Here is a 15,047-nt window from a genome sequence, read left to right on the forward strand (position 1 = left end):
TATTTTGAGTTAAAAGAGTTACTAAAGAAAATCATGAAAAATAGCTGAATTCCAACACTTTATATTACAACTTAAATGTTTCATATCATTTTTCTCTTTACAACTTACATGTTTCATATAGTTTTTCTCTAAGTCTAATATTTTTCTCTGCCTGAATTGTCTTTTCTTACAGAGAATAAAATGGTTGATTTGGATGTGGCAATGGATGATGCAAAAGCTTTCACAGGTGAGTAAGAAGCTGTGGTGAAAGGGGATTCATTATTAACTAAGACCTTAATGCTTTTTTTTAAAGATGTTTTTAAATGGTAGTTTTCTGTTTGGCTGGTACTAACATGCTAAGTTGACTCCCTCCAAATATAATGGTTAAATGTTTGTTTTATAATCTTACTGTTTGATTTGGGATTTTTCCTGAATGGACCTATATTCTGTGGCGTTTTTACCAATGATGTTTTCCACTTCACCATTGTTTAAAATATCGGTCAACACTGTCCAATCTCAAGGTGAAGTTTTTGTGGGGTAGCTAGGAAATACTATTACTGTGTCAAAAGACCCAGTAGCTCAGGAAAGTTAATGGCATTTGACTTGTATCTGGAATTATATAAGCTCTTCTTTTGCTTGAATTAAAAGTATGAATTCTATTTCTGACTCAATCTACCCACCCACATGTCCTTTTACTCTACATAGTTTAAGAAGTTTCATTGTCAGTTTGCTCTTCTAATTAAAGATGATGCCGCATAGGTAATCTTCTTCATAATTTGAAATAATTATTCCATTCCTAAAATTATTACATGTTAACAATTCCCATTTTTCCAAAGGAGAGAAAGTTAATGTCAGTAATCTGGACAATGTGCTGAGGACAGTGGGGCTAGTGCTCACTGCTGAGGAGCATGAGGAGCTGCTGAAAACTCTGCCAATTCACGGTGAGGATTTAGCACATTCTTTGAAGCTTGGAGTCATGGGCTTGTGTGTGAAAACTGATGAAATTATATATGTGTATATCCAATAAATCCTATTTGGAAAACACAGTTCTCACACAAGAAGAAACTCTGTTCTTGTTGCTTACATTTTTGTACTGAAAACTGACAACATCTTTCACTGATCTCCCACCATAAAGGCTAAATTATCCTGTGGGAACACTGCCTAACCTAAATCATGACCAAGGCAAAAAGGGAAAACAAGGGAGTAACAGAAGTAAGGAAAAAGGAAGAAACAAGGAAATAAGACTATTTTTAATTCAACCAATAGGTGGATCTATATCAGTGAAAGCTTTCTTCAGCTTTGGTTTCATTCGTACTTGAGGGTAAAATAGAATAACTTCTAAACAAATCTGAAGGGTTTTTTTTCCACTGAAATTATGGATGTTATGTTGTCTTTGTGCTGTCTTTGTTAACCTTGCCATCATTTAACCTATATTCTTAATTGTGTCTTATATTACAGCTGATGGAAAAATATATAAGAATAGATTGCTAAAAGGTGTGAAAGCCCTCAAAGGTGAGTGAAAAGCATGGTGAAAGAGCAAGTAAAAGATAAAATCCTTAGCATTTTCTTTTAAATATTCCAAGTTTGCTTCCTGCCAATTTATTGATCCATTGTTATGACTCCTAACCTATCATTCTTCTTTGGGTACACTGGCCTTTAGAATATAAGTTAGGGACTTCCCTGGTGGTGCAGTGATTAAGAATCGCCTGCCAATGCAGGGGACACAGGTTCAATCCCTGGTCCGGGAAGATCCCACGTGCCACGGAGCAACTAAGCCGTGCGCCACAACTACTGAGCCTGTGCTCTAGAGCCCATGAGGCACAACTACTGAAGCCCACGTGCCACAGCTGCTGAAGCCCGTGGGCCTAGAGCCCATGCTCCACAACAAGAGAAGCCACTGCATGAGAAGTCTGCATACTGCAACAAAGAGTAGCCTGCATGCAGCAACGAAGACCCAATGCAGCCAAAAATAAATAAATAAATTAATTAATTTTTAAAAAATCAATTAGAATATAAGTTAAAGTATATGACCATAGGAAGTTTCTAACACTGTTTTCTGGCTAGAACTGTATAAACTGGTGGTTATTTTAATCATGAATCATTAGAGTTACCTATTTCTCTCTAATGACCTCTCATGGAAAACTGAAACAGAGTCTCCTGAATAGATATTAAGGAAGATATCCTATTTTCACTTTCTATACTAATTCTATGTAGACAATTATATTTTTAATTTTTAATTAGAAAAAAATATTTTTAAACACAAAATACTATAAGAAAATTATCTGATTCTACCACTTACAAAAACTGATATAAAGAAGTAAAAGTCAAGTCATGAGGATGTAATGTACAACACGGTGAATATGGTGAATAATACCTTATTTTATATTTAAAAGCTGCTAAGAAACTAGATCTTAAAAGTTCTCACCACAAGAAAAAAAAAAGTGTAACTATGTGTGGTGATGGAGGTTAACTAGATTTATTGTGATCATTTTGCAATATATACAAATAATGAATAATTACATTGTACACCTGAAATTAATATGTTACATGTCAATTATATCTCAATTTTTTAAAAAAGTGAAAGTCCCCTACTTCCCACTGATCTAATCCCTCCCCATAAAGATAAATACTGTTTACTGTTTACCTTTGTCTCAATGGTTATATTTTTCAATTTTTTCCTACTTTCAATAGACACATTAAATCTAGGGACATATATATATATGTTATAGTTTCTTTGTGCCCTTGTGCTTTTACCCTCCAGTTGGGGTTTCTGATGCATGATCATGATTAGCATCTGTCAGTCTTAAGCATCAGTACTCTTTTTTTTTTTTCTTTTTGCGGTATGCGGGCCTCTCACTGTTGTGGCCTCTCCCGTTGCGGAGCACAGGCTCCGGATGCGCAGGCCCAGCGGCCATGGCTCACGGGCCCAGCCGCTCCGCGGCATATGGGATCCTCCCAGACCGGGGCACGAACCCGTATCCCCTGCATCGGCAGGCGGACTCTCAACCACTGCGCCACCAGGGAGGCCCAAGCATCAGTACTCTTGTTTTTTTTTTCTTCCAGTACTCTTATTCTTATTCCATGCCCTTCTTTCCTAAGCACCAAGGGTCAAAATCAAAAAACTGGACTCCTTTGTGGAAAACATGGGAATTAGACTCAAGGATGAGGAATTTGAGGAACTAATGACCCAACTGTCAGCTGATGGTGAGTGTCACAGACATCATTATGCTCTTCAGAGAAACATTAAGCCCTTCTATTGGAACTGCTGGAAGCAGCCTTTTTAGTAGCATAATGAAGTAAATGTAAATAGAAAGACTTAATCCTGCCTCATGAAGAAATATTATCTCCAAAAACACTTTTAAAAAGATATGTTGGAAAAAAAAAAAAAGATATGTTGGTGGAATTCCCTGGTGGTCCAGCAGTTAAGACTCTGCGCTCCCAATGCAGCGGGCCTGGGTTTGATCCCTGGTGAGGGAACTAGATCCCACATGCCACAACTAAGAGTTCACATGCCGCAACTAAGAGTTTGCATGCCACAACTAAAGATCCTGCATGCCACAACGAAGATCCCGCATGTGGCAATGAAGATCCCCCATGCCACGACTAAGACCTGATGCAGCCAATTTTTTTTCATGAATATATGAAGATTTATTTTGTGATAAAAGGAGCAATTTATACAAGTGGGAAAAGAATGAACTAGTCAAAAATAGTGTTGAAATGAGTGACTGTTTGCAAAACCTTAAGTCAGATTTATAAGTCATACTGTACACTAAAATAAGGTTAACTCTTCTTTTTTTACATTGGAAAAATTTTTTTCTTTTTTTTATACAGCAGGTTCTTATTAGTCATCAATTTTATACACATCAGTATATACATGTCAATCCCAATAGCCCAATTCATCACACCACCACCACCACCACCCTCAGCTTTCCCCCTCAATGCAGCCAAATTAATTAATTATTTTTAAAGTAATTTTTTAAAAAAGATATGTTGGGAATGTCACTTTCAGGACTTAGCCATGCCTGGGAATACCATACACTTAAGGAGCTAAAAGAAAAATGAATTTTTTAAAAAAATTTCATTCATAAGGGAACATGTTAATAAGGGAACATTTAAGAAAGTCAAAAGTCAGATGATGCACTAGGAGAGAATGGTTGCAAGATCCCTAAGGTAGAAAAAGCCCTCATACATTGATTCAAACATACTGACAGTAGAAAAATAGGCAAATATACAAATAGATCATTCATAAAAGAGGAAATGTAAATGCCCAATAACATATGAAAAGATATTTAACCTCACCAATAATCATGAAAATACAAAATAAAACAAGATACAGAAATATTTTCAGTTCTCAGACAGGCAAAAATTAACAGGACTGACAACACTTAGTTCTGGTGAGAGTAAGGGGAAAGGAACTTACTGATACATTTTGGGTGAGAGTTGCCATTGCTCTTGGAAAAATCATTTGGCAGTGTTTTGGGGGAAAAAAAATCTTCCCTTTTCCCTGGTGAATCTAGCCTACATGCTTCATCTGTAGTATATAGTATTTCTTTATGCTGAGGCCTGGTCCCTATTCCATCACTAACTTGCCAACAATTTAACCCTACTGAATCTAAGTGTCTTCACATGAAAAATAGGGAGTTGAATTAAATGATTCTCTATGGTCACTTCTTGCCCTGAAGTTAATATAGATAATACACATAAAGGCCTTAATGCAGTGTTTAGAATACTCAGTAAATGTTAGTCATGATGACAGTGGTAGTGGTGAAGATGATGGGGAAGTTGGAGAAAATGTTGAAGAACAAAGGAAAAAGAAAAAGAAATTCTATGATCTAGGAATCAATTTTGCCTGTTCTAAAAATATAAATCCTAGTAGAATAAACACTTATTACTAATTATGACCTTTATATAAATAAATGAGGTAAAATACAACTTAGAATATTTTACAAGAAATAGCACTGGGCTCACTGGGTTCCTCCTCCACTACTCCTGTCCTTATTCTTGGCAAGTTCAATACCTTCCATACAGATCAGAGGCTTTTGACTTTACTGTGCCATAGACCCCTTAGACAGTCTGATGAATTGGACCACGTCCGAATATAATATTGAATATTTTTAAATGCATAAAATAAAATACATAAGATTACTGAGAAGCTAATTATATTAAAATATAATTTATCAAAACATTAAAGATATAAATTATTAGTACTTATTAATACATTTAACAAGTTCTAGTATCAGGTCTAATAATTATTGTCATTTTAGAGTAGTGATGAGCATAAGCAACTTTTCAATATATTGAAATGAAATGAAAATGTTAGTGATATCACATTTTCATGTGCTATGAAAATGTTAGTGATTTATATTAGTAACAACGTCACAGATTCTCCTAGTACTACTATGGTTTGTGGACTACATGAATAATTGAAGAAAATGCTAAATTTAACTTAGTGATTAGTGAAAATAAAGATGTATTTTTTTCCATTTGAACTCAAGGACTCCCTGTATTTATAAATCTATAGATACAGGGTCCATGGACCCTAGTTTAAGCACTCCTGATATAGGTCACCTGTCCAACATCCTGACCTCCTGTTCCTTGACCTCTTTAACTTCAGTCATCTTTTCCTCCCCTCCCTTAACTACCACTCACATGGTGATGACCTAAACCTTGTCCTTGCCTAATACTTGATCACCCCCAAAATCTTTATTTCATATAACCACTCTCTGCCCTTTATCCTTCCAGTTCATTTACTATGCAGACTTTTCTGCCATAACACAATGTAGGAATGCCTGAGAAATCTCCCATTCTGTAAAATTGCCCACCAAAGTAACTGAACTTATGGGGAAAATTGGGGAAGCCCACTCAAAATCTATGCCACTTTGTAACCAGAGCACTAACAAAAGCAGAAATTGATACTGTGTGAGGAAGTTGGAAAAGCCCAAATAACCAGCTCAGAATGGCTGGAAGCCATTTAAAAATGCACACATACACACAGCCCAAAAAGGAGTTGAAAAGCTGACATGCAGCTAAAATAATGTAGATGGAAGTAGAATTCTGAGCAAGTGAACCTGATTCCCCCTCATGCATTGTACGCACTTATTGTTTAATTTTATTAAAATAGAGCTGAGAGGGCCCCTGCTATAGCCAACCCAGGATTTTTTCTTTTCCTGCTGAGGTTTATAATTCTAATTCTCTTACTTAGGAAAAATTATGTATGAACCAATACAACTTCCACATTATTGTGACATTATTTCACTCACCAATTGAATATGATGAATCGGTGCTATTGAACATAGGCTGTAGCAGAACAGAATATAGAACTCCAACTCTCCAGCCACAAGGAGACCTTCAATGCTTTAACTCAACCACTGTTTCATTATTCAACAACTTCTCCCCGTATGTCCTCACTTCCTTCCTTAAATTAGATTCAATACTTCAACATCATATAACCTTACAAACTCTCAAAACTCCTACCAGACTTGCTTGGCAAAAACCCAGACATCACCTTACTCTAGGCTTGCCCCTGAACAGCTTTAACATTGCTGAAGAAAATCACAAAACTACACTAGTAGAACTCACTTCCACATAATGGCCACGAATATAAAGTCAGCCCTTAATGCGGCCAAAGTGCCCACTACCTTTTCTAAATAAATTCACTTTCTCACTCTCAGAGACAATTTCACACCTTCTCTCTTCAAATTTCCAACACTTCCTCATCTCAGATTTCATAGAGAAAAAAGATGCAATTAGATAAGACTAACCTCATTTTCCTCCTTAATTTCTATGAACCTACCAATACTTATGCCCATATACCCTGCCTCTCATCTTCTCATAAAGGAATCTCTGCTCCCATTGTGGGCCAGCCCTTCCACTTGTGCCCTGAATCTCATTTCCACTTGCCTTTTCAAAGATTTAACTCTTTCCTCTTAATTTTCCTCTTTCTCTCCTGCATCTTTGATTTCTCCCTTTCTTCTGTATCTGTGTATATATTCCATTGACAAGCAGCTATGTCTTCTATTCCCCTTGTCCCCTGCCAGCTACTACTCGATCAGTTCCTCTTCATAGAAGAACCTCTCAAAAAGTTGTCATTACTCATTGTCTCTACTTCCTAACCTCCCATTCACTCTTCAGTGCTTGCTTCCCTGCCATGGAACTGAACCAGCTCTCAATCATCAGTGGTCTGTCTCTTGCCAAACTTCATGATCAATTCTCTGTTCTTATTTTACTTGATATCTCAGCAGCATTTGACATAGTGACTATCCCCTCTTTACTGAAACTTTTTTATTAATTTTTATTGGAGTATAGTTGCTTTACAATGTTGTGTATTGAAACATATTTTTCTTCAGACTTTTGAAGCTCCATATCCATCTGATTTTCTTCTTTTTTCCCTCACAGATTCTTCTCAGTTTCCTTTTCTGACTCTTCCTCCCTTCAAGATCTCTGAATAATGAAGCGCCTCAAGGCTAGACCCTTAGCTCTCTTTTTTCTTAAATCTACATCCTCTTTTTATGAGATTGCATCCAGTTTCATTGGGCCAGGTACTGTCTTTGAGTTGGTAAAAGCAAATTTGTATCTCCAGGGCAACCTCCCTAAGTCAAGAATGGTATATTGAACTAGTTATTTGGTATCTCCACTTGGATGTCCAAAAGGCATCACAAATTTAATGGAATTATTGATTTAATTCCCTAAAATGTCTCAAGCCCTCCCCATCTCAGTAATGGCATCCCCTCTACCCTGTTGGGGGTTTTGAGGGGGAGGGTGGGGAGAAGAGACTAGGTTTTATTTCTTCTTTCCCTCATATCCCACATTCAAATCTAGGCTCTACTTGAAAAATAGGTCCCAAATCCATCCATTATCACCATCTCCACTGCTGTACCCATAGCCCTAGCCACCATCATCTCTTTCCTGGGCCACTGAAACAGTCTACTATCTAGTCCTCATTCCTCCAATTTCCCTATCCTGCATACACCAGCCAGAGTGATCGTTTGAAAGCTGAAATCAAGTCAAATTACTCCCTTCTTCAAGACCTCCAATGACATTCCATTGCAACCAGTATAATATCCAAACTTTATCATCGTGGCCTACAAGGCCCTGCATAATTTGGCCCCTTTCACACTGGCCTTTTCTCTATCTCTCAGTCACGTCAAATTCATTCCCATTTTAGGCCAATCACACATACTATTTTTCTACTTGGAATGTTCTTCTCTCCATTCTTTACATGGCTCTCGTCATCATTCAGACCTCAACCCAAATAGAACCACTTCAGAGAGGCCTTCCCTCAGCTCCCTGTCTAAAGAAATCCCACCCACTATTACTCTTTATTATATTGCCCTATTTCATCTTTGATAGCATCTTAACAATACCTCAAAACAACAGTACCTTTTTTTTTTTTTTTTTTTTTGCGGTATGCGGGCCTCTCACTGTTGTGGCCTCTCCCGTTGCGGAGCACAGGCTCCGGACGCGCAGGCTCAGCAGCCATGGCCCACGGGCCCAGCCGCTCCGCGGCATGTGGGATCTTCCCGGACCGGGGCACGAACCCGTGTCCCCTGCATCGGCAGGCGGACTCTCAACCACTGCGCCACCAGGGAAGCCCAACAGTACCTTTTTGCTCATTTGTTTACATGCTTGTCTGTTTCCCTCTACCAGATTGTACACTCCTTAATAGCAAGAACACTGCCAGCATGTTTACTTTTGTATCCCCAAAGCCTAGCAAAGTGCCGGGCACATAGAAGGTACTCCTAAGTATTTGTTGATTAGTTACTAAATAAAAATACTCAGGGTCAGGTTTATTTGTCCTGTCTCCCTACACTTACCTGTAACCAATCACTTCTTAATTTAATCTTATTCTAGTAGTCTATAAAAGGAAAGAAAAAAGGAAGATACAGGGATGATTCATTACAGATTGAAAGCTTTGTTTCTAAGATAATACTGTTATCTCTAAGGATAAGATCATAAAATTCTAAGAAAAATTAGAAAAAAATTAGTGAATTCTTATGGTCTTCATAATTTCAGAACTTTATGCGTCCTAAATTTTGTGAGTCTCAGTAATATTTGCTTATCTGGTTCTGAGGTTTATTTCCCTTTCCTTACAGGTGATAATACAGTTGGTCTAAATGATTTGATGGATGCTCTCTGTTGATATCAAGGGTGAGTTGCGAGCTATGATGAAAAGATGTTATAAATAGTGTCTTAATATTTTGCAACTGGTGGAGAAAAATATATCCCCTTATAAATGTTTAAATTCTTTCATATATGTTCCATCTTTATGGATGCTACTGAAATTGGGTAAACAGTAATTAATCTGTACTTATATATCAATACCCATAATATTCTCTGACGTTTTCCCCAAAAGAATTCTTCAACATAGTTACAGATCTCAAGAGCCACAGAACTATTCATTTTCCCCATTAACCCCAATCCTAGAAATTTATCCTCTGGAAATAATTTAATTGAATAAAAGAAAAAAATCTCTTCCTAAAGACCTTCAGGGAAATTTGAAATAGCCTAAATATCTAACAGTATGGGAATACCACATAAATCATGGTAAGTCAGGCTTATGGGATATCATCTGTTGAAATGTTAACTGTAAAAATTATGTAGCAACTTGGAAGCAAGTTTATGAAGTAATTATATTAGGTTGGAAAAGCAGAATACAAAATTGTATGTATATTAGATTTCTACATTATGAAAGTACAGCTTTCATAATGGAAAGCTGGAATATGAAAACCTAAAAATGGTTTTTGTGGTAGGGTGGTGGAATTAATTTTTCCCACTTTATAATAATCTTAAATGTTGTTATATTATTTTTACAATGAATGAGGAAAAATTACTTCTGACTGTTGAGATGGATGAAATTCTTGGAATGCATAGTGCTCAGAGAAGCAAACTAGGCAAACATTTTTTTAAAATAAATAAAAATAAAATTTCAAAAACTGGTCTATAGAAAAAACTGAATTTTCCAGTGGGGTAGGAGGAAGAGAAAAAAATAAGGCCAAATACCTATATGTAGCTTAATTTGCTATGGGTTGCAATAACCCACCAGTGAATTATTTTTTTTTGTAGCCACTTTCTGATTTTCTGAACCAGAATTTGAAACAGAGGATTTTTTTTTCTGATCCTCCTGTTAATTCTGGGTATACATGGGTAATGTTATATATAAGCACAAATAGTGTTTTTCATCCTTTGTAGACAGTTATATAATATTTCTACAATTTATTTCTCACCTTTTCTAAGGAGAGGTGATTGATATCCAGGACTTAGACAACTTTCCAGCAAATGAGGGGGTTGAGCCCGAAGAAGAAGAAATGGAGAAACTAATGCCTCATTTGACAGTCAGTGGTGAGGTTTTTTTTTTAATTCTGTTGTCTTCCTAGAAGTTACCTTTGTTATCTTGTATATAAGCTTCTCAGAAATGATCCTTATCTTTCTTGTGTCACCTAGAACAATGCTTCTCAAACTTGAATGTGCGTATGAATCACCTGGGCGTCTTGTTAAAATGCAGATTATGATTCAGGTCTGGAGCAGAGCCTAAGAAATTCTGCATTTCTAACAAGCTTCCAGATGGTGGCAATGCTGCTGGTCCAAGGTCCACGCTTTGCCTATCTAAGACCTAAAAGATGAAGAAATGATATATTAAGATTGTGCCTGGCCTTTCATTTCTTAAATCACAAGTACAACCAATATATTATGTGCCTGAGGGCATGATTCCATCCCCAAACTAAGAAGGAAAAATATTAGAGTAATTAAAATTAGCAAATAAAAATGAGTATTAGGGAGAGACACAGGGGAAGCAGAAGGAGTTAGGGATTGATTGATTGATTTGTTTGCTTATTGAGATTTTTATTATTGCTTATTGAGTCTAGTTACATACATGACTTATCTGCTGGCTCTTGTGTTATATAACTACTTTAGACTCGTCTTTTTATTTCTATTACTCTCTTTGTTGTTCTGATACAAAAAAAGATGATCTAGGAGCATTTGGGGATTAGCATTTCTTACTATAATGATGTTTCTAGAAAGCTTCTGTACAGCTCTGGCCTTGAAAGAAAAGATTGTATATTGATTTATTCAAACAACAAATATTTATTGATCACTGAATATGTCCAGGAACTATACTAAGGGATGAAGAAGGGAATACATACTTGACTTTCTCTGCTAAACCCAACAGAAAGTAAGAAATAAAACACAACCATTACATTCTCAAATCATGGTTTTAATAAATTTGAACCTATTCATTGCAAACATCTCCATTTTCTGTTTTCTCCAGTTAATCATTTCTTCTTATTCAGGAAGATATACTATGTCCCTCTCCTCTCTTCAATTGAAGAGGTTCTTTTCACCCTTCCAAATCCATTCCTCTTGACCTGATCATCTCCCACTTCTTCAAAAAATATTTTTTATTGAGAGATAATTGATATATTGTATTAGTTTCAGGTGTACAACATAATGATTCAATATTTGTATAAAAGTTATTTCATAACTCACCACATTCAATTTCACCTATTTCTGTCTACCCTGCCTATAAAGTAGCATATACTCCCCCATTCCTTTTAAAAACTAACGTTGACTTGGTTCTTTTGCCTTATAATTATGATAATTCATCCCTCATTTCTTTCAGCCCACTTTTTAATTGGTCTTTAGGTGCTGCTTCTGCTTCCTCACTTTACATTCTCTCTTTGAATCCTTGCAATTGGCTTTCCCACTCACGTAATCCCCAACTCTACTGAAATAGCTCTCAGAATCAGAAATCACCAATAATTTCCTTTGCCAGCTCCACTTATTCTAATTTCCTAATGTAGAAACAATCCAGGGTTTATTTCTCAGTCTTCTCAGTTTTAATTTCTTCCCTCCCTTAATCATATTACTTCCTGATCACTGCTTGAGCTGTCAACTCTCTAGGGTAGCAGTTCTCAAATCATGGTCCAGGAACACCCTCTCTTGCAGGAGGTCTATGAGATCAAAGCTATTTTTTTATTGGGGTATAGTTGTTTTACAATGTTGCATTAGTTTCTACTGTAGAGCAAAGTGAATCAGCTATATGTATACATATATCCCCTCTTTTTTGGATTTCCTTCCCATTTAGGTCACCAGGAGCACTGAGTAGAGTTACCTGTGCTATACAGCAGGTTCTCATTAGTTATGTGTTTTATACATATTGGTGTATATATGTCAATCCCAATCTCCCAATTTATCCCACCCCTCCTTTCCCCCCTTGGTGTCCATGCATTTTTTTCTCTATGTCTGTGTCTCTATTTCTATCTTGCAAACAGGTTCATCTGTACTACATCTGTACTATTTTTCTAGATTCCACATATATGAGTCAACATATGATATTTGTTTTTCTCTTTCTGGCTTACTCCACTCTGTATGATAGTTTCTAGGTCCATCCACATCTCTACAAATAACCCAATTCATTCCTTTTTATGGCTGAGTAGTATTCCATCGTGTATATGTACCACATCTTCTTTATCCATTCATCTGTCGATGGGCATTTATGTTGCTTCCATGACCTGGCTATTGTAAAGAGTGCTGCAGTGAACATTGGGGTGCATGTGTCTTTTTGAATTATGGTTTTCTCTGGGTATATGCCCAGTAGTGGGATTGCTGGGTCATTTGGTAATTCTATTTTTAGTCTTTTAAGGAACGTCCCTACTGTTCTCCATAGTGGCTGTATCAATTTACATTCCCAACAACGGTGCAAGAGGGTTCCCTTTTCTCCACACCCTCTCCAACATTTATTGTTTGTAGATTTTTTGATGATGGCCATTCTGACCAACGTGAGGTGATACCTCATTGTAGCTTCGATTTGCATTTCTTTAATAATTACTGATATTGAGCATCTTTTCAAGTGCTTCTTGGCCAACTGTATGTCTTCTTTGGAGAAATGTGTATTTAGGTCTTCCACCCATTTTTGATTGGGTTCTTTGTTTTTTTGATATTGAGCTGCATGAGCTGTTTGTATATTTTGGAGATTAATCCCTTGTCCTTTGAAAATATTTGCAAAACTATTTTTAAAATAGCACTAAGACATTATTTGCCTTTATCGCCTTCATTCACTCACAAGTGTATAGTAGCATTTTTCATAAGCTACATGACATACCCCCCACCCATGATATATCTGAAAAAGCTATTAAAATATTTCTTTTCCAACTACATAACTCTGTGACCATATCACAGTAAATCAAATTCAGAAACTGACTGAGAATCCCAGCTGTCTTCTATTAAGCCAAACATTAAAGAGATTTGCAAAAATGTAAAACAATGCTGTCTTAGCTTGGGCTATTATTACAAAAATACTGTAAACTGGGTGGCTTGTAAATGACAAAAATTTATTTTTCACTTCTAGTTCTCGAGACTAGAAGTCAGAGATCAGGGTGCTAGAATGGTTGAGTTCTGGTGAAAGTCCTCTTCTGGGTTGCAGTTTGCCAACTTCTTATATCATCACATGCAGAGATGTGATGTGCAGCAGGCAGCAAGCTCTCTTCTGACTCATAAGGCGCTAATCCCACTCATGAGGGCTCCATCCTCAAGATCTCATCTAATCCTAGTACCTCCCAAAGGCCCACCTCCTAATACCATCATATTGGGAATAGGATTTTATTGGGGGGATGGGGGGACACAAATATTCAGTCAATAGCACTACCTTTCCCACTAAATTTTTTGGGAAATTTATTTATATTTCTCATTTTCAATTGATATATGTTTTTCATTAAAAAGTATGTTACCATATACTGGATTTATTATTACTATTTTTAAATGAATTATTATTTTTTTATTCCTCAGTTTTATTATCTAATAGGGTAATTATCCATAGTTGCAACTCTTGGAGGTCCTCAAAATTTTTTAAGAATATAAAGAGGTCCTGAGACCAAAATGTTTGAGAACCTTTGCTCTCTGAATCATTTATTGTCACTACTGTGTTTCTAGCTGCCTGCTAGATACTTCTCCCTTCATATCTCACCAGCACCTTAAACTTCTTTTGCAGGGGAAGGGTGAACTTTTTCTTAAATATCAGATGCACACAGTTGAGTTAATCGAACTCATCAGTATGGTATACTATCACCACTGGTCCATGCAAAGCTCCTTTGTGTTTTATTTTATTACAGTAAGTCCCCTACATATGAACAATTTCCATTCCAAGAGCACATTTGTAAGTCCAGTTTGTTCGTAAGTCCAACAAAGTTAACCTAGGTACCCAACTAACACAATCGGCTATATAGTACTGTACTGTAACAGGTTTATAATACTTTTCACACAAATAATACATAAAAAACAAACACAAAAACTAAAGAAAACGTTTTTATTCTTACAGTACAGTGCCTTGAAAAGTATAGTACAGTACCAGTCACATCACCACTGCTTTTACACTTGCTTCCAGACATCCTAGGCTTGTAATAAAGATACTATACTACTGTACTCTATACCCTACTGTACAGTAAAGTACAGAAAAGCACAACCACTTGTAGAGGATGTACACATGTGACAGTGTACACCAGACACGTAAACTGACTTATGTGATTGGACATGCGAACACACATTCGCAACTTGAAGGTTCATGTTTAGAGGACTTACTGTATTTTTCCTCTTTACCTCCTATTTCCACTCCTATTTCCTTTCCCCCATCATAAGTCCATTCTCTATTATATCTAATATTTGTCCTTCCAACCTACCTTCCTCATGTTTATTTAGATATACACATATTCCTTTAAAAATTCAGTGTGTGTGGTATTTAATTTACTTAAAGGGTATTGTGCTATAAAACTCCTCTATTTATTTTTTTCACTCAACATTATTTTTAATAGCTTTATTGAGATATAGTTCACATACCAGATGACTCATTCACTAAAAGTGTACAATTCAGTGGTTTTTAATATTCATAGATATGTGCAATTATCACCACCGTCATTCTCAAACATCTTCATCACCTGAAAAAGAAGCACTGTACACTTTAGCTTTCACTCCCTATCCTCCCACCCCTAAGCAATCATTAATCTACATTCTATGTCTATAGATTTGCCTTTTTTATATAAATGGAATTCATATAAATGGAATCATAAAATATGTGGTCT

General features: G+C 36.3%; 1 protein-coding gene across 1 annotated transcript in view; it reads left to right on the plus strand.

Moving 5' to 3' along the window:
• The first annotated feature begins 3,122 nt into the window (after window positions 1-3,122).
• The window catches only part of EFCAB3 (EF-hand calcium binding domain 3), a 97,010-nt gene continuing 85,085 nt past the window's right edge, over window positions 3,123-15,047 (plus strand). The window contains 3 exon segments of the mRNA XM_060082699.1: window positions 3,123-3,183; window positions 9,072-9,130; window positions 10,218-10,317. Coding sequence (XP_059938682.1) covers window positions 3,123-3,183; window positions 9,072-9,130; window positions 10,218-10,317 — 220 coding nt within the window.

This window comes from Mesoplodon densirostris, chromosome 18, assembly GCF_025265405.1.
Source record: "Mesoplodon densirostris isolate mMesDen1 chromosome 18, mMesDen1 primary haplotype, whole genome shotgun sequence".
NCBI classification, from domain to species: domain Eukaryota; kingdom Metazoa; phylum Chordata; class Mammalia; order Artiodactyla; family Ziphiidae; genus Mesoplodon; species Mesoplodon densirostris.